The sequence below is a fragment of the Sparus aurata genome, chromosome 15, assembly GCF_900880675.1.
Source record: "Sparus aurata chromosome 15, fSpaAur1.1, whole genome shotgun sequence".
NCBI lineage: Eukaryota > Metazoa > Chordata > Actinopteri > Spariformes > Sparidae > Sparus > Sparus aurata.
Genome location: NC_044201.1, coordinates 4,863,831 through 4,891,262, shown reverse-complemented (window position 1 = coordinate 4,891,262; position 27,432 = coordinate 4,863,831). Strand labels below are relative to the sequence as shown.

At 40.5% G+C, this 27,432-nt stretch overlaps 1 protein-coding gene across 2 annotated transcripts in view; it reads right to left on the bottom strand.

Moving 5' to 3' along the window:
* Nucleotides 1-27,432, bottom strand: part of piezo1 (piezo type mechanosensitive ion channel component 1 (Er blood group)) — a 99,673-nt gene that overhangs the window by 49,311 nt on the left and 22,930 nt on the right. For both annotated transcript variants that reach the window (XM_030441523.1, XM_030441522.1), the window contains exons 2-10: nucleotides 19,498-19,593; nucleotides 10,379-10,544; nucleotides 9,952-10,093; nucleotides 8,038-8,284; nucleotides 7,044-7,257; nucleotides 4,748-4,919; nucleotides 4,013-4,105; nucleotides 3,405-3,477; nucleotides 780-883 (exon numbers count right to left, since the gene is read on the bottom strand). In XM_030441523.1, the coding sequence (XP_030297383.1) occupies nucleotides 780-883; nucleotides 3,405-3,477; nucleotides 4,013-4,105; nucleotides 4,748-4,919; nucleotides 7,044-7,257; nucleotides 8,038-8,284; nucleotides 9,952-10,093; nucleotides 10,379-10,544; nucleotides 19,498-19,593 (1,307 nt within the window). The remainder of the gene's footprint in view (nucleotides 1-779; nucleotides 884-3,404; nucleotides 3,478-4,012; nucleotides 4,106-4,747; nucleotides 4,920-7,043; nucleotides 7,258-8,037; nucleotides 8,285-9,951; nucleotides 10,094-10,378; nucleotides 10,545-19,497; nucleotides 19,594-27,432) is intronic.

The window sequence follows — 27,432 nt, the reverse complement described above, 5'->3', positions numbered from 1 at the left end:
GAGAACCTTCATCAACATGACAGGTGATGTGAATAACACTGATCATCTCAATGCCATATTCTGCTTGGGTCTTGCCACTCACGTAGATGACCACTGGAGTACACCTCCTCATAGTTATGGCATTACTTCACGGCATTGGTCCCACTAGCGGGACAATGCACCCTGACATGCTGCAAGGACTAAGGACTGGCCTTCAGATGTGACAAAGAGCTCAGAATGTCGACCTGGCCCTCAGATTCCCCAGATTTCAATGTAATCAGGCATCAGTTGAGCAAACAAGAACAAGGCCAATCAAGAGAGGGCTTCATCTCACAACCCACATGATGGGTTTGAAGGGCCAGGCAGGTCGGAACCTTGACTTAAAGCAACAATATGAAACCTTTTTTTTTACCTTAATAACAGCTTCAAAATCAGAGGGTAGGATCACAGCATGACATACATGTCTACTTCAAGATACAAGTTTTCAACACATAACATTGTTATGACGTAATGTTTTTTGTTTGTAGTTAGCACCTACATTAAGTCTGACAAATTGTCACAGACCTAGGTTTTGTTTTATGACAGTGGTGTTGCACTCAGAAAGTGTGAGGGGCACCAGATCTTACAGTGGTTTCAATGTCTTGGCTGATTAGCGTTGGTTCACAGGAACTCTCAACATGAAGGTGCAGAGACCTTGGCAGAAGTTTGTGATCATAACTAATTAGGTCCAGTTGCGTTAACTGAATAGGCTGAGATAGCATAATGGTTTAATGTAAATCAAGTTTCAATCTAATACTTACCATCATGGCTATGAGTGCACAGACGTAGCTCTGCTGCATGACCACCTTTCCCAGTAGGAAAAACGGACTTTCACTCTGTTTACCAGCGGGGGCGCCACTAACACCTGCCAAAGATAACAATCATGTCAATATACAGAACATTACATAGAGTATAAACAAACGGACTGAGGAAGATCATCAAAAGTGTTCTATATCATATCTGAGAAGTATTTTGTTTATTTTGTTGAAATTATCTTGAAAAGATAACAAGGATTTTCTATTCCAAAGATGACCCATTACAAACTGCACCAATGGTATACACCTGCATGTTTTAATGAACACATCCATATTTTGGAATTTACAACAACAGTGATGCAAGAAATATTAATACTGTACTAGGGCTGTCACGATTCTCCAAATCCTCCATTCGATTACATTTTCGATTCTAAGGTCAAGGTTTGATTCGAATCTCGATTTTTACATTGATTTTTTTAAAAGCACAGGTTGCTTTGCCATTTTTAGACTAGACCTTTATGCAATAGAATATCGGACCTTTGTTCGCAAATTACCACACTACATTGTCAAATTTCAAACATGTATTAACAACATAATATAACAATAACTTATATCTTCAGTCAATTGTAAACTTAAACAAAATAACCTGCAATCCAGTTTCTGCAGAGCTTTCAAACTGTGGCTTTTTTGCTATCGTTTTGCTGGCTGTAGCTAATAGCTACTGGCTTGGCTAGTAGCTAAGTTAGAGGAGGTTGACTCGAAGCACTTTAACTCATGTGAGTTTTTCCGCTTGGCAAGCCGTGACATGTGGGCGTGGCAGCATCGACGATTCCATTTTTTCAATTCGAAGTTCGAGATTGTGACTTAGTTTTGGTTGATTTCGATTTAAAATCGAAATTGTGACACCCTTATATTATGCTAATAATAAACACATGATAATATCAATAGTATCGTCTTTTCACTGGTGTTTGATAGTAATTTTCTTTTTGTACATTTTCATGGTTACAGACTCTGTCTCCTACACTCTTTTTTGAAGGCAATGTATTTATCAGAAAAAGAGACAAAAAACACACAGTAAACAGTGAAAGTTAAAGATAAATTTGATTGCTCAACATTATTTAAAACTTCTGTAGATATTGCGATAATGTTTATATCTTGAATTTGTTTGGCTGGGATAATCGTGTGGTGAAAATAAGATTTTGTGACAGACCTAGTCAGAATGTTGGGAAGATATGGGCCTTGTGATAAATGGCTCAGATTTTGACTTTGGTGATTAATTTGGAGCAAAAAAGTCTTGTCATAATCTGAGCTCAAGTAAACTTCTACAATGGGAATGAAAAGACTCTGCCAGTGTCCTAAAGGGGCAGGCTGGTGGCGAAACCCAATGTGACAGCGATAACAGGAAATTGCTTTTCAGTGATCAGTCACGTTTCTGAACTGCCTCTGACAATAATCCAGTTTACTGTAGCCTGGCTCCGGAGGTGTTGGTTAATAAACCACTGTAAGGCTTCGAGCTGCTCAGCCACTTCATGCCACATGGATACTTCTGTCTATTTTTGCTCCGTTAACCCTGGCTAACAGACCTTTCACTTGCATGCTACACTGCATTCATATCAGCTCCAAGAATGAATGAATATTCAGACAATTCTAGCCCTTATTTCTGCAGCTCCTTACAGAAACAGCATGCTATGAATGTCTGCAAACGGTGAACCTCATCCAGCGCACTTGAACTGAAAACATCTGAGCATGCAAGTTTCAAAGCCAGCATATTAAAGGGGAGAAAAAAGGCAGAATATCCAGGGGAGTATGGCCCAAAATCAAGCGAGACGAGAGGAGGATAGTCCATTTCAGGTCACATGAAATCAATCCTCTGCCGGCGGATCATAACCAGTGAAAATACAGCCAGACAAAAATAAAAATAAGTGTGGTTCAGCCAAAAATACATTGCCTGAAGTAAAAAACAAACTTCCAACGCCAGCAAATTGATTGTCTCGGTCCAATTGTAGACGTGGTATTTCCCTGTTGTTGTATTTTACTGCAGCAAACCTGCCAGTCCAATGAAAATGTAAGTACTTATTAAACCAAGATCGACCACATAGTAAGTGATCGATTAGGTGTCCAACAGCATGAATCGAAGCCAGTGATCCATCCGGAGAAAGCTTGCCCGCTCTTAACAATACAATTACCCTCGTCGGGAGACAAAAGAACCTCTGGGGTTTTTCGTATCTTGTGATACAGGGGATGCGTTGATGTGTGGTGAGCAGAGAACACTGAAGATCATGGTCTATGGGACCAGAGAGACGGTGTTTCCTCTGCTGTTGCCGCTATATATGCAATGAGCATGCATTATCTCACCCAGAGCTCACCAAGAGACGGGAACCATTAAGGGACGTGACAAGATTATCAAACAATTTAGCAACTCTGGGTTGAGGCTTATAAATCTACACCACCATCTTGTCCGGCCGACCACCAGAAACTCCCATGTGTATGTTTGTTCATCAGCGTTTGTAGACAGATGAAGACTCCAACTGAGACTGATCAGATTTTATACTGTTCTTTCTTCTCAATATCTTTTTGGGATATGACAAGTTATATAAATGATTTCTGTGAAAAAAAAGGTCAATGTCATACCCAGATCTGGCTGACTGTCTCTGGCCATGCTTCCTCCTCTGCTGCCTTCTGTTCCCATAGACAGGAGCATAAGCTGGAGGAGATGAGAACAAAGACACAAATATTTTAAGAGCCGCCATTAAACTGTATATATATCATGGATATGTGAATGCTGTTTTATCAAAGAATGAGACTAGATATAATGAATATGAGGCAATTTGATTAACATTCATTGTAGTTTCCTACAGTGGACAAGTGGTCCATTTCTACACTAGAAAAGGCTACATTTTTCGTAGAGAATTAGGGTGCGTTCTCTACAGATGCAAGGCTGAACGGGCACCAGCAGCGAGCCAGTTTAATGACAGGGAAAACCACATCAAGCAGCTCTGTACTGTATTTCACCAGCAACTTGCTTACTGTGGAAAGATTCTGATGGGACAGGAATGCAGACGGATAAACAACTCTCCAGGTTCTGAACATGAAATTAACGAGCGTGTCTGTAGTCATTTAATATCAGTGTGCAGAAGAACCATCCAGAAGAGAGTAGTAGGTTTAATTCTTGAGCACTGGACTGTAAAAGTCCATAGTGAACACTAATAAGTGGCTTACAAAGAGATAGGAGTATTTACCTGTGTGTCATCTTCAAAGTGTTCTTTCTGTTGACTCCATGACCTTAACTCCACCACATCCTCACCTTTCTCCTGCTTCTTCTCCTCCTCAACCTGTGAAACACAAACACAGCATCTAAGAATAAACACATATCCAAACTGAAAGTGCCGTTTACATGAAAAATGCTACAACCACTGTGTGAAAGATTTGACTGGTTGCAGAGTCACAAAAGATCAAAATAAACACACCTGCATTTCATATTGAAATGTTTGTGTAAGAAAGTGCAGAACTACAGCACGCTCACAGGCAATGTCAGATATTCATTGTAAATCAATTCAAGATTTTGTATGTTGCCTGTAGATCTCCAGGACTTCAGCTCGGAGGTCTATGTCACATAACAAGGTATTGATGGAATTTTAAGGCCAGTTTGTAAGTTATAGAAGCGAGACCACATTGGTGCTTTTTTCATTAACTTACACTGAGAAATGTGCAAATGTTTTGCAACAAGACCCTTCTACAAATGTAAAGTCCTCAAATGTAAACTGTTGTCTAAGCACATGCATTCCCTTTTTGACTGAAATGGTTGAAAATTGGCCAACATGTCATTCAAATCAGCAACCATCCCACAGAATGTCACCACACATCTGTGCCACCTGTACAAATCTATCCCAACATTCAGTGCAAACATTTTCGGCATTGATAAAGGTTGGTACAGACAAGTTAGTTGGTACATTAAAAGAAGATGGAGCAGATACCTGGGACGGTGTTCCATGACATCCTGTCTTGAGAACAGTTGCTATAGTGATGTAGAGGAGAAACAGTATCCCTGGATTGACATAAACTGGCCAATCATGATTGGTATTAAGGTTGAGTTCATAAGGCGAGGAGCAGTTTCCTGGTATGATGATGTCCTTCAGACCAAAGAGTCTAGACACCAACAGAGAGAGAAGAGAGAGAGAGAGAGAGAGAGAAAGAGGCGTTGGGGATAAAAACCTTAATCACATGTTGAAGGAATTCTGAGAAATAAAGGATTAGGTGGAATCAACGTAATCTATATCCTAGAGAAATGATCTTGGGAAAGAGTCTGGGATGGACCAGTCACAAAACATGTTTAAACGGCCGGCTGTCAGTTTTTTAAGTAAGCAGTCAAGTGAAGGTATTGTAAGACTAGTCACCAGTTTTGTCATCCAATTATCCGAACATCGTAATTTACATTTAGGGCATTTAGCAGACGCTTTTGTTGAAAGCGACCAGCACATCAGGAGCAGTTTGGAGTTCAGAATCTTGCCCAAAGACACTATGACATATATCATAGTGAACAAGAGGCTGGCTCTACCCCAACATTGTCTAAAAAGTACTACCTCTAAAAATAATAACAGGAATTCACAGATTTTAATTTTTTATTAATTTCATATTGTTCTTTTCTATAGATATATTCTCTTCAACTACTGGGACCAAGATTAAAATGGAAGATGTTAATTGGTGTTTTAAAGGTGGAGGTTTGTTGTGCTGGAGGTTGTCACTGGTTAAAGTTAGGGGGACTCCATTTCTTAACTAACATAAGCAACTGTTTCTCTCTGTTAGCAGACTCTGTTTCTAAACTACTGTTGCTCTCTCGAGAACCAGCATTAAGTCACATCCTCATCCACATCCTTCATAAAGAAATCCACAGTCCAGCAGCATTTAGGCAACTAGTATAGGCAACAAAGTGAGAGGGGGACGGTGTCACATTTCACGTCATGAGTATGTAACATATTTTCTGCAACAGGCTGCTGCCTGGTTTTATGGGAAACACATAACTATGCTGAAGCAACTGGCACTTGATTAGCTGTTTCTTGGTAACTTTAAACATTTAGTTGAGTAAAATTTCTCAGTAACAGTCGTTTTTTAAATAAAATCTAATTGTCATCTGCTACATGTAGCATTCAAGTAAATATTATGGAATAGCGCGCACAATGCCTAATACTCAAAAACTACAAAAACATAAAAACTGAAGGTTTTAAGGCCTTTCCTATTCCCCCTGTAAATCACAAATAACACTGTTTTTGTGAAACACACACATACACACACACACACACACACACACACACAAGCACACGCTGTGCTGACAGCTGGGTATCTTCCTTTTGTAAAGGTCAGATTTGGCTGATTGATGAACAGCAGGTTAAGTGACACTGACACAGAGCCCTGGCAGTAACACTAGTGATGATAGATGAGAGAGAAATGGAAGGGGAGAAAGATCACATGCAACAGTGGAATGTTGCTTGCTCATCTTTCAGTTTAGCCAGTAAGGTCAGGTGATCAGCAGCTAGTCATTCCACACATACCAGCCCAGAAATCATACTTACATTCCTCTGCTCTAACAAGCACACTCACTTTCTCTTTTACTCCCTTTTACTCTGAACTCAAATATTCTCTCACACTCATTCTTCAGCTTCTTTAAATCCATTTCCACGGCAACAAAATAGTTATTAAACATACAAAAAATACAAAAATGAAACTTTGTGTAGCCGATTTTCTTGAAACACCATGTTTAGACTTGCGGAAGCCAAAATAATCCCTCTCAAGTATCACTTATGAGTGAGAGAGTGTGTGTGTGTGTGGGGGGGGGGGGGTTTCATCTCGCTCCTCTGCTCTTGGTCTATCATGCATGTATCAACAGTTGCAGGTCTGTATGTCTGATTAGCTGAGGGCAGTCACTGACTTGGCAGCCCTCTCTACTGTAACTCCACAGCCATCACCTCCGCCTCTATATATGAACGTCAAGTCATAAAGATGTCATGTTAACGTGATAGGAATATCAATATGGTGTGAAAATGTCAGTGGTTGGCAGAGACATTAACTGCCAACATGTTATCGTAGCGACAGGGCTGTTGCCAAAGGCATTTTTATAGAACTAATCATTTACCTCTAGGCTGATGCCCCTCTGCCACAGTCTGCTTACAAACAAAAAATGTGCATTGTGGGCAAACTCTGACTTGCTAAAATATTTATGAAATAACTTTTATTTAAACTTTCTCTAGTTTTATGTACAGTAAACTATAGTCTTACCTGGCCCACATGCTGTGTGGGGGGAACAGGGCCTGGGCCAGCAGGCTCTGGTACAAGTACAAACACACCAGGTGACCAGAAGTGAAGAAGCCCACCATTACACACAGTGCATTGAAACCAAGGTGACTGATAGGAAGGTGGCATGCCCACCACGTGCACACGCTGATGAAAAGCAGGAAGTAGAGGGCTGAGAAGGCAGAGGGTAGTGTGATGCCTGGGAGGAAAAAGGAACACAGGTCAGAGACAAACAATCAATACACAATCGGAATCGCACCACCAACCTTCCAATTGGCTGATGTCTGCTCTACCTCCTGAACCACAGCAAGCCCATATATATGCAATATTATATTTGTTTTCAAGGAAGTTGCTGTTGAGTGAGACATTTCACTTCTGTCTTTTCTCTGAGAGTTGTACATGCACAGCACTGCACTGATCAGGCAGCTGACTAGACTCAGACCAGAAAAAGCAGGAACCAGTGCTATCTGAACGATGGTCAAGCACTGCTTGACAGAGACATGAAAGATATCAACAATAAACACATGATAACTTTTATTCACATGCACACACAGCTAGATGTTAGCGGGTGTATGTGGGTTTTATGGCTGCAACTTCTGTAATAATTATATGGTGGTCGAAAACAATAGATCAAATAGATATTGGTGACGTATCAGTAGCAATATTTTAAATGACTGTGAGAGCTACACAGCAGCAGGCTGCTGTAGTAATGATACACATCTCCTCCAGTTTGAGAGCTAAGGCAACATGTTTCTTTATGCACTGTCCTCATTTCAGAATAGTGCTGTGTGAACACTGTCTCTGGATATAAATCAGTTTTTGAATGACTCATTTAAACAGAATGACAAAATAAATCAGAGTAGATGGATAACCCCGTGTGAACCAGACACCGCTGTCTGGACTGTGCTCACACTTATTCTTCCGGTGTTGAGACACTGTGTGTAAACTTGAAGACATAACATTATTACACAGATCCTACCAGCCAAAGCCAGCAGGCCGATGGCCAAGATCCTTCCCAGGTCCCTCAGACCTTTCAGGGCTGTGGCCTTCAGACGCTCAGCCAGCAGCTTGGCTCTGGTTGCTGTGGATACCTCCTCTTTAGGGTCACGAGGTAACGACCTCTCCTCTTCATCTTCGTCTTCATCTTCGTCTTCATCTACTGATGCCTCTTCCTCCTCCTCTTCCACCTCCTCATCTGTGGTTTTGTCTGTTAGATAATCTTGTAGCTGAGGTGGAAAGAGACCAACACAAAGTTACTTACGTATAGTACACTCACACATGAAATTATGATGATGGAGGTTTCCCACAGTTACAGACAGGAAGATGCAGTGACAGTGCAAGGATGTATTTCTATGTAGGTCAGATTTGTTGGGACCTAACCACATGGTTCTAACAAAGGGTGGCCTGTATGTAGACCAAAGCCTAACAGGACCTCCTTGCACGAGCAAGGCCCGGTTTAACACCTTCTCCCATTGGCTGAAAGTGCACCTGAACAAACTGTCCCCTCAGCAAGAAGCAGCCCACCTTCGTCCAAATCATCTCTGTTCTTTCCTCCGCTACAACACAGAGAACGGCCTCCATCAATCTGCTCGTAAGACGGCTCCTAACACAGATTTAATGACACTGATTTACAGCATGTTGTCGCTCTTCAGTGTTAAAAACTTGCAGATGAGTACTCAGGATATCAGGTTCCATCACATAGTTATGACACTGGTCTGACTTATAATAATAATAGAAACCCCTCCTCCTAATCGTGTCAATACCAACAAATATAAATACATACACACACATACGCACTGAGTAATCCAATATCCCTGTAAACACACAGTATCGAGAAGTGCCAGGAAAACACACAGTCATGATATGCGGTAACAGGTGGCAAAGATCTTACGTTTCTTATTACCGAGACAGAAATATCACACAAAGTCAGCCACCTCTTACAAAACATGACTCTACTGCTCTGTGTCAAAGTATCCAGTTAGACAGAGGTGAGGAGTTGGCTTGGAGAACCCACTTCATTATAAAATATGACACAAACATTGGAGAGAATCCAATTGCATTAAAGAAAAGATAATGCTCGTTAGACGTTAGGGTTTTCAGGAATATTTACTACAGATCATTTACCAAGTTTACAAGCAGCCAACCCACCATTATCTAGTAGCACAACACATACATACCAACTGTATAGACCTCAGCGAAAAAAAAGAGCATTCCAGTAGATAAAAGAAGCACAGACAGACAAACACAAACACAGCCCCTTCAACACAAGACACAAATCCAAACCAAACAAAACTACATCTGCAATCATCTCTAAACATTATTATTCCTGTGGAGGAAATATGGAATTAATCTGCATTCAATACCACACTCAATAAACACCTATCGGTTCTTATCATGGAATGTTAATGGCATACATAACCCAGTGAAGAGAAAACAAATACTAACATACTTGAAGAGAAGCAGGATAGATCTGTGTTTTCTGCAAGGAACACACTTGAATAATAAAGAATATGAGACACTGGGTAAGATTTGGGGAGGGGCAGCAGCAGCTGTAGGGGCGTCTGCATTCTTATTAAATACATTTTTCGTTCATACCCGAGGTGGAAGATTTATATTAGTGTGTGGAAGTACGCTCAGGTGTCATCACACTTGTTAACATATATGCCCCGAATTATGATGATGTAAACTTTCCCAGTCTTTATTTCTAAAACTAAGTGATGTAGTATTGTCTGTATTGTCATGATGCCTTTTTGTCCCTGAAGGTGGCCCTTGAGGAAAGCTCATGAAGTGTCTGAAAGAGAGACTGTTCATGTATAAAACACTGTGTCAACACAGTGCCAAGTTCAGCCATCCCTCCTTTCAAACACACACAGACGGGCACAAAATGACTCACCGATGTAATGTTGGCAGCAGCTACCATTTCTCTGTTCCTGACCAATCTGCTGCAGAGGATGACTGTTACCAAGGCCACCAAACACACACCCAGGTCAGGACATAGAAGGCGTAACACACTCCAAATATTGTCCAAGGGAAGCCTATGAGACACACATGCATATGTGAAGAAAGGTCAAGGGAGGTCATACATTTCCTATGCATGCAGATGCAATTGATAAGATTTGAGAATATTTCCAAAATGTTTTGACAAATATTTTTTCTCAGATTAAACTGTTAGGTAGCAAACAATAATGCTGTGATTCCTATTCTATCTGTATGGACAAACTACTATTTTTATTAACCCTTTGTCTCTCAATCAGCATCCAACCATCAATGACAATGATGAGGCATGCCTCACTTAACTAGACAGACACTAGTTTACATACCTGGAGAGTCCTATATGTCTTGTTATCGTGTCCCATTGTGAACAATTATCACCTATGACGATGTTGAGAGGAGGATATGTGTATAGTACTGTCTGGAAGCAGATATGAGCCAGTACAAAAAGTAGACTGGTACAGAATACCACTTTGATGAACCGTCCTGTGTGACCTGGAGGAGACAAGAGACAAAAAGAGAGAATGGAGATCAGCCCAAAGGAAACACAAGTCAGTGTGCAGTCAAATGAATAGAGCTCAGTTTCATACAAACACTGACATACAACAGACTCCCAAAAGGTTGTGATGCTACCAAGTGTTCCTGAGCCCAACAACTGAACCTGTCAAGGATTCACCTTTCATACCAAATCATGATCATATCACCTGTTACAAACCTGTTTACCTGTGGAATGTACCCAAACAGGTGACTGATGACAAAAAAAACAGGTGCAGATAATAGTTACATTTAGTTAAAATAGGAAGTAAAGAAATACGAAGTACAATATACACAGTGAGTGTGTGTGTATGTATGTGTGCGTGCGTGCCAAAGAAAATGGCAGAAAAAAATAGGTTCTAAAAAATAGAATAAAAATATATATATATAATATTATAATCACAGTATTTTATGACCAACTATTTTAAACAAGTCTTTTAAATCATTATATATTCTAACTTTTATTGCATAAGGTCCTTTCAGGTCACTGCAGTGGAGTGTGGCTCAGGCACCACTTGGCGATGCCATGGCCTGCTCAGTCGTCATCCTGGATCTACGTTCTAAACATATATTTTATAAAATGTGTCAGATATTTTGTCAATAAAATCTGTATTCTTTATGATTTTGTTGTTCTCTTCTGTACAGGCGATATCTATAGCATTTCCGTCCATCCAGTTTTTCCCTGTAATTTAAGGGTTCACTCACTTTTTCCTCTGAACGACTGCATGATATGAACATACCATAATGATATGATACCACAACAGTTAAATTATGCCTTGCCCAAACTAAAACCATTTCACCATCCCAAGGATGGGTATCCACAGCAGATTTGGTAGAAAATGTAGTTTTGAAGGTAGCTGATCACTGACTAAGTAGTCAAAGCCTGATGGTCCACACCTAGCAGCAAACATTTTTTTGAAAAGTGGTGAACAAACTCCTAAACATGACCATCTCGAGCAGCCAGTTGAAATGACACCTTAATACATATCATGAACTGCAGGTGTCAGTCCTGAGCTTGCTGTTGTACAGTATGTCAGAGCTACATTCCTCTGTTCTTATTCGTTTAAGGAATCCTACATTATTAAGTCAGCTGGGAATGCTAAAAGTCACATCAAGCTTGTTCCTTTTATCTTAATGTCTCCAACTTCCACCTGTTGGTGGTTCAATGTTTTATAGGGCAATGTGTGTATGTGTAGTGTGATCATAAATAAAGTTGTGATGAAACCTTTTACAGTCTGTCAGCAGATCCGCAGTGACGAAGGCTTTCAGCAGCCTCATAAATAGTTTCACAGCAAACTCTGAAACATTTGTGAATGACAGCCGCACTGTAGCAACAGTGGTATACATATAAACACATCTGGCTCAACAATTAACTCCAACAAACTGTCACTTCGGAAAAGCTTTAAGAATACACACTAGGGCTGCCGAAATAACACGTTTATTTGTCTGCTCTGAGCTGAGCCACCGACCGTCGCTCTCCACTCACTACAAACTGCCCTGTTCTCAAAGGAGCCACGCCAGGCTTTAACACCACAGGCCAAGCTTGGTGGGTAACATACAAGTCCCAGATTCTACCGTGTTCCATCCACTTTTAGAGAACGTTTATCCTCATTTAAGCTTAAGCATAAAACTAACTTATTTGATCAAATTTGAACACAGGAAAGATCATAAAAATACCAAAACACCCTGGAGAGGGGCTTCACGTTCTTTTGACAGGAGCACCGTTTTGTGCAGCAAGGGATTTCTAACCATCGGAACACTTGAAGCTTAAGTATCACCTCCTTAATTTTAGAATGTCCATTTATTCATTGATTCACTCATTTACCAAAATCCAATTGTGATTAAATATTTTTAAATGGTTGATGCAAATATTGGCATGTGTGACTCATTTTGATTAGTTATTCACAAAGCTTGTAATTTTAGATTTTTTCAATCCCTTTACAGCCTGATACACACATGTGGCATTGTAGGCGTCAAATGTCCGACCCAAAGGTAATCAGTTTACTATCACACAGCAATTCTTCACCATTTCACCATTTACCAAGTTGAAAGTAGATCAAGTCTGTTATGCCTTGAAGAAAGACTCCCCGGTTTAGTTGCTGATTCATTTTTAACATGCACTGGTCAAAAATGATAAAACATTGTCAAAACTGAACTCGAGATCTTCTTCCTCACTGACATTTCTGCCTCTCTTGATGTGGGAGTTATTGGTCCCTCTTCCTCTCCAGCAGGAGCCGGCTTCTTCTTTGCGGCAAAAAAGGACAAGACACTCCGACCCTGCATCGACTACCGTGGTCTCAATGAGATCACCATCAAGAACAGGTACCGCCTCCCTTTCAACACTTTGAAAAAGCTTGAATGCTAAGGCAATAAGATATTCACTAAACTTGATTTAAGGAATGCCTTTAACAGCCCTAGTGGTCACTACCAGTGCCATGATATTGGTCTGGAGCATATATTCGATCAGCTAAGTCGGTAAACACAAGGCAGGCTAGGCGGGCATTATTTTTAACTGCTTCAATGTCATCTGGTTTTGCAGGGGCTGTCACAGTGGGCACAGAAGATCAGGTTAGGCAAGCATATAACAATGTTCCTGTCCCTCATCATGTCTTGCTCAGCCTCTGGTCTCACTCCCTTCCTGAGTGTGTATGGCTAACAGCTACCTCTGTTTCCAGACCTGGAGACAGAGCTAGAGGTCCCCTTAGCTCTGTCTCTCATCCGCTGATGGTGTCGCATGTTGAGCGAGACTCATCGTCATTCCTGCTGGCGGGCACCTCTTATTCCAGATTGCAGCAGCAGATTGATGTCGCTTCTGGCCCCCCATCTCTCAACCAGGCCAGATGGTCTGGCCCTCCACTCAAGGTCTTCCACTATGAACTGAATTCCTTTTTTCTGTTACCTGTTTTATTGTGATGTCTAACTCTCCTCTTGTTCCAGATATCTGTACTGTCCTTGTGTTTCCCAACCCTGTGATTGTCTGCCCCGCCCTGATGCGCTTCACCTGTGTTCCATCATCCCGCCCTCCCTTGTGTATGAATTCTGTGTGCTCCCTCTCATCGCCAGTTCTTCTTTGATTCTTTTAGCAAGTGTTCCAGCATTCTTGCATTCACGTTTTATTGACTGTTCTAGAAATTTCGTCTTTTTGCTTCCCCCCCCCTTTTTTTTTTACTGTGAATGTATGTGGTCTTTAGTTTTTATGAAGATTACTTCCAGTTTCACCAGAAAATTGTGTGGCTGTTACGTATGATGGTTTGCTATGGTGCATGCTATAGATGCTGCGACGGCAGAAACCAAGGCTTGCATTTTGTTGGTGTCATTTTTTGCTTTGTGTAGTTATCTGGGCTGTTATATTATTGTGTTCTTTTATGTAGCTGTTTGATGGTGCTCTTTTAATAAAAAACTTGCTTTTACAGCGCCCCACAGATAACATATTTTTTCCTTCTTCTGTGGATTTGCAACGGCTAGTGTAACCCAGACGTTAATCGCCAAGTGCCCATTTCTCTCTCACATAGTGGCAGGTAAGGTTTGAAATGTATACATTTAAATTGCAAGCCGTTGTTTCTTTTGTAAAATATCATTCAAACTTTAAGGATAAAAGTTCATCATTTTTGATGTTCTGTGTTCTAAAGTGTTTTTTAGGTTAGTGTGTGACGAGTAACAATTACAGCATGTACGATACTCGATTTCGGGGACGTCAGTGAAATACAGGTTAGTTAATGATGTTACTGAGTAAGTGACATGTTCGCCGATTGTGCCTGTAGAACAAAGCAAATCAAAAAACCCTTAAAAAATTTTAACTTTATTTTTTTTTGTGAGAAAAAGGCCCTTCTATAGAACACCTGCTTTTAGAATGGAGCTTGGTTTGCCAGAAGCAGAGGATGTTTTAGCGTTTATAATACAGATACATTCAGATGACCTTCTAACTTGCTCGGCTCGTGGTGAATGGTCGCGTAATAAACACAACTGGCTTTTAAAGTAGAGACAGGAGTGTTACTTCTACGTAATTAGCATACATAAACTACACATTGGACAAGACAGCTAAATAAAGTCTCTTAATGACAGACAAGAAGATGACAGAAAAATAACCTGGACATTTAATCATGTAGTTGTGTGTGTCAGTTGATTTAGTCCACTTTGACGGGGACTGTGACTGAAAGGACATCCTAAACTATTTCTTTTACTTTTGATGCCGTAAGGAATTTCAGTATTAATCAACGTATGTTTGTGATTGAATAAAAACAGTATTGACTAATTGTTTAAGGTAAATCAGCAGTGGCTACAGGTGAAGGAGACAAATCATACCAACAACAAAAAATACAAATATTTTTATAATTGACTCTGAGCTGATGCTTCCTGCAGACAGAATGTGGGGTCACAGTGGTTCAGCTTCCCCTGCCACTGTTTGTCTTTCCAGCCCAGCCCTCTCTGGCTGGAAATCACCGTCACACACAGCTGCTTGTATGTGTGTGTGTGTGCATTTGGTGGTTTTCAACTTGAGCAACTCTTAGTGGGACAAGACTGTACAGCAGCTTCAAGTTGGTTTTCCTGATTTAAAATTGTGTGTGGTCCTGTTTTTGTTGTAGTCATGCATTTGTCTTTGCAAGCTGGTCATATAACAATTCTTTTCTCCTTTGGGAAAGGAGGGGGTGACCCAGGTGTGACCACAGCCTGTAGAAAAACATGGACGGAGCTCTTGTGACACCACTGCATGTCCTTTTCTTGTAATTTTGTGGATCCAGGAAATTCTCATTTAGAACCTCATGGAGCTGAGCTGCAAAAAGCAAGTGGCAGCCAGCACAGCTGAGACAGTCTTCAAACCAATCACAGCTCAGATTTAGAACAAGAACAATCATTCCAACTTATTTCTCAGTGAACTATTCACAATCATCTACAGTTCATCCACTCATCCAACATAGACAGTCACTAGCCAATCAAAGACAAAGACAGTAATACAACTATTCACATTACTATTCACATATGGGCAATTTTGAGTCTCTAATTAACCAGAGCTGCGTAGGGAACTAAACTGTGGGTGCACCAGGCGCCAATTCCAGCTCTTATAATTGAAGCCAATGCAGAAGTACCAAAAACTGCAGTTCCTCTAATGGCCACTTGATGCTTGATCCAAAAGTGAGTTAATCCCCATAAGTGCTCATGATAAAATGCCAAACTTTACAGTAGAAATAAAACATGTTTACAGTCTGGTACAAAAGGTAGTTCTGCTCCCTTCACTTAATTTATCTCTTCATGACAACTGTAAGGGGTCAAATTTTTATATAACTCACTCATTTAAATCACATTAAGGCTTAAACTTGTGTACAATTAGGGGTGTGGCCACTTTGAGTAACAGATACCCATCAGCCGTCTACTCAGCTTCCCCTCGGCTAATTCCAGTCACTAATATCTCTGCCATACTGGTGGTGTTGATGTTTTTTGGTGTTTTTTGTTCTGAAATCAGACACATTATATGGTTTTCTGTGTGATTAACTGGACCAATAGAGAAGCGACAGAGGCTGGTTGTTTTGGATTAACAAGCGAGTCTGTTAATGACATGGGTGGCAGATAGCAGTTGGAGCCGGCGAGCTCAGCTGAGGAGAGTGCAGAGTGTGTTTTTCAAACTTTTGGGATTCAAAACTGGATTTATCTCAACTCTCGCCACAGAGGTGCTGAAATGCACTGTATTGCACTCTAACTCTCTTATTTGACTGCTGAATGGAGGAGAAATCTATAAATACTTCATACAGACGGGAGATGGGAAAAGAGAAGAAGCTAAGAGATTACAAAGAGAAAACTAGTTTTACTAGGTTCGCTTCAGCTCCACCCACACTCCACCTATATGCAAGTCTTTGATTAGCTGGGAGTTAGGCGGTGTCAGGCACTGTCAAGATGGCGACGGCCAGTACTACCAACTTTGAGCTTCCTTCTGGCTCTTCAGAAACCTATGGGTGACATCACAGTGTCTCTGTCCACTATTTTATACAGTCAATGGGGTGCACCAGGCAGAAACCCATACAAACAGAGCAAACCTGTAAGACTCTCTATACTTCAAAAGAAACACTTCACACTTTGCTTTATTAACTCATGAATCATCAAGAACTCACTGACACTACACTCCAAAATACATTCATACAGTCTGGAAACAGTGAAAGGAAAGTTGATTCATTTTGAAATCTTCAGAAACAAACTACCTGCTGATCACATCCATTCTATGCAGCAACACTTTGTATAAAGATACTGAGACATGTGCATTTTACCACCATGCTTTAATGAATTTATGCCTTCACTATTGTGTGAGAATTCTAACATTAGCTGTTGTCTAATGGGTTATCAAATATGTTGTTTTTACCTCGCCTGCCTGCTAGCCCAAACTTTGCACAGTAAAACAGTGCACAGTAAAAAATACAGTACTGTGCAAAGTATCAAATTGAGTAAAGTGCAAATAATGAACAATGTCATCACACATGTAAAGCTGCGCTTCATTTCATTATAAAAAAGGTAAATTGTTGTAGCACATCCCAATTTAAAATATAGTGGTTTGATCCTCATCACTTCAGACATTGAGAAATATACACCTACTACTATAGCTTGACAACAATTGGAATTGGATGGTTTGAGAGGTACTCCTTAACCTTGTCTAACCTTAACAACCTTACCATCCTTCATATTTATCTAGCTTATGTTACAAATCGGATGTTACATGACTTCCTCCATCTCAATTCTGATAAACCCTAGGGCCTTGTGATCGGCCGTGATTATTTTAGTATGGAGGTCAATCATCATATACCTTTAAGAATCTTTGTATAGGGCATACTGTTTGACCAACATCTGAACTTCGGAACCTCACATTATTAAACCAGTCCAGTCCTGCTTCTTTCTGTTGAGAACATTGCTAAAATGAAAATCATTCTAACAGCCAAACATGTAGAACTTCTAGTACACACCTCAATCTTTTCTCATTTAGACAGTTGTTACTCCCTCTTAACAGGCATCACTCAGTCCTCATTAGCACGTCTACAATTGGTCCAAAATGCGCAGCAACTAGGTTGTTAACAAATACTGGTCGTTAGTCACATACAGTTGTATCGGAAGTTTACATACTATTATAAAGGAAATGTGAGGAAGGATGTGCCAAATTGAAAAATACACAAACTTCTACTTGATGTTGCTTTAAAAGTCAGAATCAGGAAGTCTTCAGAAAAGTTAATAAACTGCAATCAGAACGAAAGGGAGTAAGGTTTCACCCCAACAATGGTACCAGTTATTTCTCTTTATTATGTTTTTTCTTTAGCAGATACAAGGGCATTTTTAACCTGAAAATACATTCTAAAGGGGTGGTGCTGCAAAACAACATCAACATATCACTGAGTTATGGAGAATTCTCCTCTGGGGACCATACAGACAACCAGTTGCAGAGAAATGATGCTCTTAAACTAAAGTTCTAAAGAGCTTCTAAATCAGCTCAAACTGACAGAAGAAAGATCGAAATCCTCCTCCAAAAGGATTACTTAGTAGAGCATTCTTGTACATGAAGAGTCCAATTGAATATTTGAACACAGGCCAGTCGTAATCCAGCTTTGATTTAAACTGTCTCCTTTTAGAAGAGTTCTGCTTCCTATTAGTCACTAATTTTTTTTTTCATACTCAGCTTATACAGCTGTGTGTGTGTGTGTGTGTGTGTGTGTGTGTGTGTGTGTGCGCACATGTCAGGGTCTTGGCAGGCCAGTGGGTTTTCCATTATGGGTACTCCCCCCTTGCTCTCTGTTCCCCTCTCACTCTCTCTGTTTAATTATTCTCCCACCAAAATAAAAGCATCTCTACACATCCTGTATGACCAGATCAGAAGAGTGTCAGATGGAGACAGAAAGCCGGACTAGAGAAGAAAGCTAAAAATCTGACTTTTGCCCTACTAGCAGCACGACGCTGTCAGTTGGTGATGGAGAAGTTTTTTCATTCCAACACTGTGGAAAATGTCAGTGGAAACTACTCACACACACAGATATATAATCTTACATAGAAGACAGATTAAATAAACCAAAGTAAAACAGGAGAGGCAGTGTGTACACATATAAAGCAGAAAAATGAACTTCAACAGAATACACATGCTTTGCATTCACATGTAACACTGGTAAGTTCTTCATCCCTTTAAGTGCAGATGTATCTACGAAGAAGAGATGAATGTTTCAAACATCAGAATATCTTGATGATTGTCCCTCTACCATCAGCATTAGTTCATTAGTTCAGTCTTCTCTTATATTTTACTACGTAACTAATTTCTGCTCCATCATCCCAACTAACCTCACACTTTTCAAATTGCCCTGTGAAAAGATTAATTGACACACTTCTTACTGTAGACTTCAATCGAAAAATTATCATTTCATATACTTATTTAGATCTGACACATTACATGAAGATTATAGTGTAGTGATAGATTCAAATCCCCTTTTTGCCAGTTTACTACTACCCAGACACTGAATTCTCTTCAAATTGAAACACGCCTTGTCCTGGACTCATTAGCAAGGAGTTGCCAAATCAGTTCAGATCAACACTGGTGTGATCCTTCTAACCTTTGTTCAGCCTTTCCTGAGAAATCTTCCACTTCAAAGCAATAACATACAAACTGAAAAATCTTCAAAGAGAACATAGGTGAATTCCTGCTGTTTGATAGACTCCATCAACCACCAACATCTATTTTTTTTATTCAGTACCCCCATGTCAGCTATATCAAAAGGGAGGCAGAACTGGTGAGAAGAGCAAATATTGCCCTGGGGAAAATCTGTCAAGTAGCAGCTGTCAGTCTCCTTCTCATCTTTCAGCAAAACACAACATAGACACTCAAATTGTAGGTGAGACTGTTCATTACAAGTCAAAGCACAAGGAAAAGGAAAGGAAAAAATGCAGTAAAAAACGGTCTTACCTCTGATGGTGTGTTTATTGGGAGACAGGAACCAGGGCAGCAGCAGCAGGTACAGGAAGTAAACCAGCGACAGCAGGTTGAAGCGAAATAAACATGCTGCAAAGAAAGAAAGACTGCAGTCAAACAACAGCATACACATGTGAAGATTCTTGCGTGAAGGACATGTATAGGCTGAGTCCAATGTCCATAACCTTTGAGAGAAAGACGTGTAATTTGTGGTAGAACAATTGTCCACATGTTTAAAAATGCTGAATGACTAAGCATGGACCACTCCAATCGGAAGTGCTGTACATGGGAAGACTGATGAGTTCATGACCTTAGGCAGACAGAGCTAATTTCAGAAAACCTAGCGCAATTATTTTCGACATAGTCCCACCCTACATTTACACAGTTAGAGCCCACAGAGCAAACAGATCCTTTCTTTGTCAAAGTCAATGTCTTGGACTTCCAGAAAGTGGTCCACAGCGGGAATAACATCATCATTAGTGTCACTGAGCTCCTTCTTCATCTTGAGGAAACAGTAGTAGTCTGTGGGTGTCAAGTCAGGTGAAGTAGGCGGGGGATGTTTAAATTAGCATTCTTGGATGGCAGCCATCACCACAATCAGCTTGAGGGGGCTGGAGTGTTGTCTCAGACGGTGCTGACTTGCAATTTTCAATTACCCCAAAACAGATACACAAAAGTTATGAACTTTTTCTTCATAATCACTCAAGAGTTTGCGCTCACAGAACAAGAGCTGTATTTACTCATCTCCTCCTACCTCAGGCCATGGATTTATCAGCTACCCCTTGTAGATCTAAACTAAGCTCGGCAGTTCAGCGTGCTCTGTTGATAATCACCTGAGGGGCAATTTATCACTTTATAAAAAACCACTTAAGTGTCCTTGAGGCTGTTGTTGAAACAGTGGATTTTTTGCATTTTGGCACTGTCATCATTTCACATCAGAAGGAGTCCACAGAAAGGACATACTTCTCCTGCAGGGAGAGAAAGCTCAACAGTTTCCCTCCCTTGCACTGAGAGTACAACAGGGGGGTTTTATGAGGTGTTGCTGGCTTGAAAGAATTAAGAAAATATACCAACATTAAGACTGGAAAATGTGCAAGCTGATTTTCTCCAATTAAACACATGCAGCGATAATTATTATGATGGTCCGGATTAATCTCAGCCTGTTGAGATCACAGTGTGAACATTGAGGTGAAAGGTTTACCACAGAGCAACCCTGTCATTCGGACACAACAAAACTTCATTCTAAATTATTTGTGGGGAAACATATTTTCTCCCAAATTCGAACAACTTCACATTTAATTCAAAGCTTTAACTACAATGATTTAAAATTGCACATCACCCAAAGAGTCTCTGCACACCTTACAGGTTAAAACTCAACATTAGACACACAATTATTAGAGTTATCATGTCAAAATAATGCCAAACTGCAACTTCCACTGGCTCTGCAGCGCATCAAGTGCCGCCACCAGCACCCATAGAAAGCTCAGTTAAATATATCACATACCAATATTAGAAATATATAATGCAATTAGGTTAAACACTAATGCATATATTGTGTACATGTAATATTCCAATCATTGACTGCAAGTATATAGTTATTGAGTTGAGCTCTTCTAATATCCAGGAATATTGCTACATTTTTCCTTCAATTTTACTGACGGACTGTTCAGAATTTATAAGAAGGGAGGAGGTGCTGCAAAACGGAGGAGACACGTCAAATAATTTTCATAATTTTTAAAATCTATCTATAAATACAAGGAATCTCTGTCTGTGTGTGTGTGTGTATGTGTCTATTGGTCAAATATCTCTGCGGATAAGGATCACACTGACCCGAGACTTTAAACATGGCTGCTGCGTGGTTCAGTGGTGTGCATCTAAGCATTTGTTTGGACTGCAATGATACCGTGAATAAATTATTTCATAAATGCTTTACAAATTCCACCAAGCATTGTCCACCAGAGCCACCACAGTCACGTGCGCACCAGAGCCAATCACTGCACAGCGTGGCCAAGTGCGCACCAGAGCCAATCACTGCAGGGCTCAAGCCCACGACATACCTGAAGAAACAAGCGGATTTATACCTGCAGCGGCGCGAGCTGGACCGGGATTTTGCAGGCGGTTCGGTCCCGTTCTGTTCTGAGCATCTAAACTGACTGTTGTGGATTAATGAGATTAAACGAGTCCGGACCGAGTCTGTTCGGGTCTGAGGAGATCCGGAGACGCGCGGACAACAAAGTGGAATCGGAATCTGTGGATGTTCGTGTGTAGCTAGCCGCTAGCCAGCAGCTAGCTGCTAGCCGCTAGCTACACAGCCCACATCCCGAGGCGACGGACCGGACGCATCGGCACGTCCAAAACCGGACTTAGGGTAAATAATGTCCACCACGCTTTTTCGCGAACATTGCCGTCATGTTTGCTTTGGGTCTGGTGCAGGAAGAAACGGTAAAAATGGGCTTTTGTCACGAAAGTGTCCGAGCAGCAAGTTTGGTTGTTGAGGAACAGGAAGTTGTGGGAGGGACCTAGGCGGATGATTGACAGGCCGAACGACGGTCGGTGTATAGACAGCGATATTGAGAGTTGAGAGATTTGTGACATTTAGCGTGTTTGGAATGTATAGTTAGTGTGTTATGTAGTGTTTGGTGTAGTGTGTTATGTAGTGTTTGGTGTAGTGTGTTTAGTGTGTAGTGGAGTCGGTTTTTTGTTTAATGAGTCGACACAATGAGGAGATGCTGAATGTGGAGCAGGCACTGCAGCTCTTCATTCAGCTGGAAGGAGCTCAGGCAGACCTGAGCATTGCCTGCATTTAAATGTAAATAGTTACATATAACTTTGTACATTTTTGTTTATGTATGCACAAATTTAGCAAACAACCATTTCTATTTGCATTTTAAGTTTAAAAAAAAAATGGTTTGTTAAATATATTTGTGGTTTTCACAGTAAAAAATCTAACTTTTTCTACTCGGATTTTATGTTGGTTTTTTTTTGTGATTTTAGGTTCATTGTGTTAATACAGTATGTCAAAATAAAAAAATGAATGAATGAATCAAAAATGGCCAATTATACACTGGAATATCGGATTTCACAACAAACCTAAATATCCCTGACGTCCCACCTTCAAACACAGCCTCATTTGGCCATCCATGAAAAAGCTACTTAACCTCCCACTTTTTTTTAGGACTACACTTTTCTTACGGGCACTGCACTAGTCTATTTAAAAAAAAAATATATACCTAATCAATGGACAATAAAGTCTACAGAGCCTTAGCTTAATGCCTCTTTAATACACAAACACAGACTGTATATTTTAGCAATAAACTGGCAAAAGGCTGAACTGTCAGACAGCAAAACAGTTCTGAGTTAAAATAGTGATGGTAGGACAGCTATGGCATCCGCCAAACATTCCAACAGGCTGTCGTGGAAAACAAACATCACTCAGCAACATTTAACTCTTACAGCAGCTACTTCTTTAACTACCTTTTATATCTATTTGAGGTATCGCTGGATACAGCAAACCAGGTATTCTCCCATAGCAGACAGCTGTACAACAATGTCAGGAAGTGTCCAGATAGAGTCATGCATGTGAGGCGTGCAGCTTCTTTATTCTCAAACGCTGTAGTTAGTCACACCCCTAATGTTCAAACAAAGGACACAACTATAGCTTTCTAAGTACTTTTCAATCTGTGTAACACTGCCTTGTCCACCCTCCCTCCATTCAGTGACATTATGAGAAGGAAATGACAGTATCTAAAAAGCTAGGTCAGACTTTGTAATATAATGTCAGTTGCATGCATGGTGTGAAGAGTTTCAAAAGCTTGATCCTTTATTTATCAACCCTGTCAACACAGTGACTAAAGAGTACCTGTCTGATCAGTCGGCCACTGGAGTAGTCAGGGTTGAGGGCCATGCTCAAGTGCACCTCAGTGGTGGTAATGATGGACGGGTAGGCATTGCCAGTTTGGGGATTAGGCTACCACTGGCCCCAATATGACCTTAGATAAAACTGGATACCATCTTGCAATGGGGTCACACCTGCTTTGACGTGAATACACTCCGCCGAGGCATTTAGTGCATGAAGGTATGACAGCCAGGAGGCTCCTGCTCTTTCACTATCAGTATCTGCTCCAGCATTTAATATTCCTGTCTTGATCGCAAACATCACGTCTAATCTCTCTACGTCTCGTGTCTAATTCATGTACAAATTATAGAACTAAAGATGTAGTCATTGTACAACCTGCCATCCATTGCTCTAATTGCATTCTGCCAATAAGCCCAATGGCGACTCAAAATACTTACATGCATACTACCACATACTTTTAAATGTAGACAGGCCATAGGTTTGATACATTTAAATATCAGAAGTCTGTGGAATCAATCTAAATGAGATTAATTGAAAATTCTCATATCACAGACGGATACCGATATCTGGGTTCTGACAGAATTCTGACTCAAGTAGAGCTTTCATGATTCATGATTATTTTCTATCAACTGTACAGAACAGACAAATATGGAAGAGGGGGCGATGTGGCTCTTTATGTAAAATCAGGTATATCTGTCACTGTTTTGAAAACTGTCACTACACCTCATTGATTGGAATCCATTGCTCCAAAAAATTAACTTATCCTGTAATATTGCAATCATCATTGTGGGTGCATACAGACCACCATCAGATATCTCCAGTGCAACTGATAATTTAGCAGACTAGCTTGCTCAGTGCTTTAACTCAGAAATACTGGTTCTAGGTGATTTCAACCTAAACTGGTTCACAAATCTCAATCTGGCACAGCTGATCAATGAGGATCCCTCAAAGTCAACACACTGATAGATCTGAATCTGTGTAATAGGAGGGAGAAAATGACTGCCTCTTGGTCTAAGCGACCACTGTCCTGTGGCCTGCATTAGAAGTCCTTCTTACTTTATCAACGGTGATATGTTGGGGTCCCTTTCTTGTGACAAATGTACTTATTTTGAATTGCTTTGGACAAAAGCATCTGCTATATGCCGTAAATGTAAATGCAAATGTGCTGGTTTGGCAAAATCTAGAGAAAGAAATATAAAAAATGTTAATGCACAGGCTTTTCTAACCAACTTTGATTAAGTAATATACAGTATACTGCTGAAATACTGGATGTAGAGCAGGCTCTTGAACATTTCACCAACTCTTTAGTTACCGTTATTGATAAACATGCACCCTCAAAATGCAAATTCTGCAAAAAGCTGTGCTTAAACACTAAAAGAAGTATTAACAGTGTGTGTGTGTGTGTGTGTGTGTGTGTGTGTGTGTGTGTGTGTGTGTGTGTCAAAATGGAAACCAGGCACAGACGCTGTTGATGAGCCAGATGATATGTCCATCTGTGAACCCATTTGGTAAGTGAGAGCACCGTAACTGATAAAGATACAGTCACTTAACAGGTACTCCCGTCACATGTCACTAGTTTCCATCTCACAGTGTAATAAAATTCACCATTACCTCTTGCAATGTCTTGAATGTGTATATGAACTTGGTGAGTTGTATATGGCATCAATGAAATCCTTGACCCTCAAAACATAGGGGTAGGTGTTGAACAGTTCATGATGTATCCTCAGGATACAGGTTACATTTGTAGCTCTATTACCAAGGTTTCCTTACATTATAAAGTTTGCGGTGCAGCACCCCAGCTATTTTGACCACCTAAGCTGAATGAATGTAAAATCAATGTGAAAAGCATTAAAACTGGCTAAATTACTTTACTCTAAGTTTCTTTACAGATAAAATAATGGCCACAAAATATGCATGTGTTTTCATCTCTCGCCCTTTGTCTCTTTTCAGCTATCCATTAAAACAAACTGACACACTGTTAAGTGGTGAGGACTAAAAACAGGAATCTGAAACTTCACATAAATGTAATCACATTTCCTGCAATGTTACTGTGAGAGTAAGCAGCACTCGAGAACAGAAGCTTTTCAACACAATAGGTACAAAGAGGATATTGTTAAGTGTTCTCCTAACTGTACTATTTTTTATCAAGTCATCTGTGAAGGCCAAAGGCTGCTCAGGTGTAGTTTGAAGAACAACCTTGATCAAACAAACCCAGCCCTCAGAAACCACAATTGAAACCCCCGGACACCACAGCTGCTGCAGCTCAACTCATATGTACGACTCCCACTGACAAGTGACACATCTCTTTCTCGTGTCTCCCCATTTAAGAGTTTCTTGTTCTTTACTGTCACAAGATCTAATGCAAGCTCAACCAGTCACATAAGTCAAACATGCTACTGCTATTCAAAAGCAGTCTAACCAAACCTCGACCTCGAATCAACAACCTACTGATAAATCTGTTCACAGCTGAGGGACTGCCTTTTCGACCATCGACCTCTTCAGACAATGCTTTCTCTCAGGCTGTGAGTGGCTCCACTAATCCACATCTCTGCTAGATGTTCACCCTCAAACTAAACACTTCCTTTATTGTACCAGCTCCCAGGATATCTGGGGTATGTACATAGTACAGGGGACTCAAACTCAAATTGGCTTTGGGCCACCGCTGATATCGTCATCCTATAGGAGAGCTGTTTCAGCATTCAAGTACAATTTGAAAGCACAATAGATTTCTGACATTTTAGATTTTTATTTCCATTATTGACATAATGACACGTAAAATCTGCAAACAGCAGTGTATACATATGATTGGTAAGTTAGTTAACAGTTCTTCTCTTCATCACACTTCCACCCAAAAAACAGGCAGCTCCCGCAGTTTACCAGCTGTCATTATGTGATGTAATTTCGAGCAAAAAACTTTAACTCACATTGTCATTGTCGCCTTCCACTATTGTTTTGTAGTAGTTACTGTCTCTGACAACTTATATAGAAAAAAAATCACTAATGTAATGAGGAAAGATCACCACGATGGTGAGTCTTCAGTGAACTTCCCCCAGAAAAGGAAAAGAAGCATCCATCTCTGTGAGTGAGAGCCAGAGAGTGATGCATAACCCATCACTATGGGGCAGGATCTGAATCGCAACACATATAACAGCACTGGTATGATTAGAAGTAGTTGACAGCACTGGTGTAGTCCAGGGTATACGTGGGTATACGGCGTATACCCACTTATTTTTCAGTCAGCATTGCGTGTATCCACTTCTAAATCTCCCCTGCTGCGCATGCAGAAGTGTTACACCGGTGAACAACAAGGTGATTTCATCCCCCCACTTACTCCTATGGTATTAAACCGTTTGCCCGCTCTCGTGGTGTACAAGCGTACTGAAATGGAGCGCACCTCAGTGCGGTGAGAAAACCCATTGGTCAAGTTAGATTGATTGACAGCCATCAGGCCAATCACAGCCATTTGACCAAACCCACCCCGGAAATCTCCCTAATTTTCGTGTGAATAGCAGCGAAACCAAGCCTGGCCAGAGGATGTGTGGGCTGGCTTGAATGTCCTCAATACTCACTATTGGATGAAATCACTACTTTCAAACAAGAAAAGTCACTGGTGATCTGTCACTATTGGTCACACTGGGAAATTATAAATGATAGTGTACATATACACACACACATAACTTGTTAACTTGAGAGAAAAAATAAGTAAATCATTTTGTGTGTGTTTTTTTACACAACATTGGCCATTGCTAATGACATACACAGTAATTCATCTAGCATACTTTCATTAAATAAATCAATTCAAGGTCAAATTTAAGAGTCTGTAATTAGGCTGAGCCTGATCTATTTATACCAGAGATTTTCTTAAAATGAAGTTAATACCTTTTAGAAAAAGGTCACCTGGGGTAAAACTCCCCCTGCTACCCTGATTTGCATTTGTATAACTCACAGCATTTTCATTTACATGTTAAAGCTTCCCCTAGAATCAGTGGGAGGGGGACCATGGGGAGACAACTGCCAAGCAAGGCCCACGTCAATTTCCGACAATTTACGTCAGTTTTCAGTGTTGCCTGCAA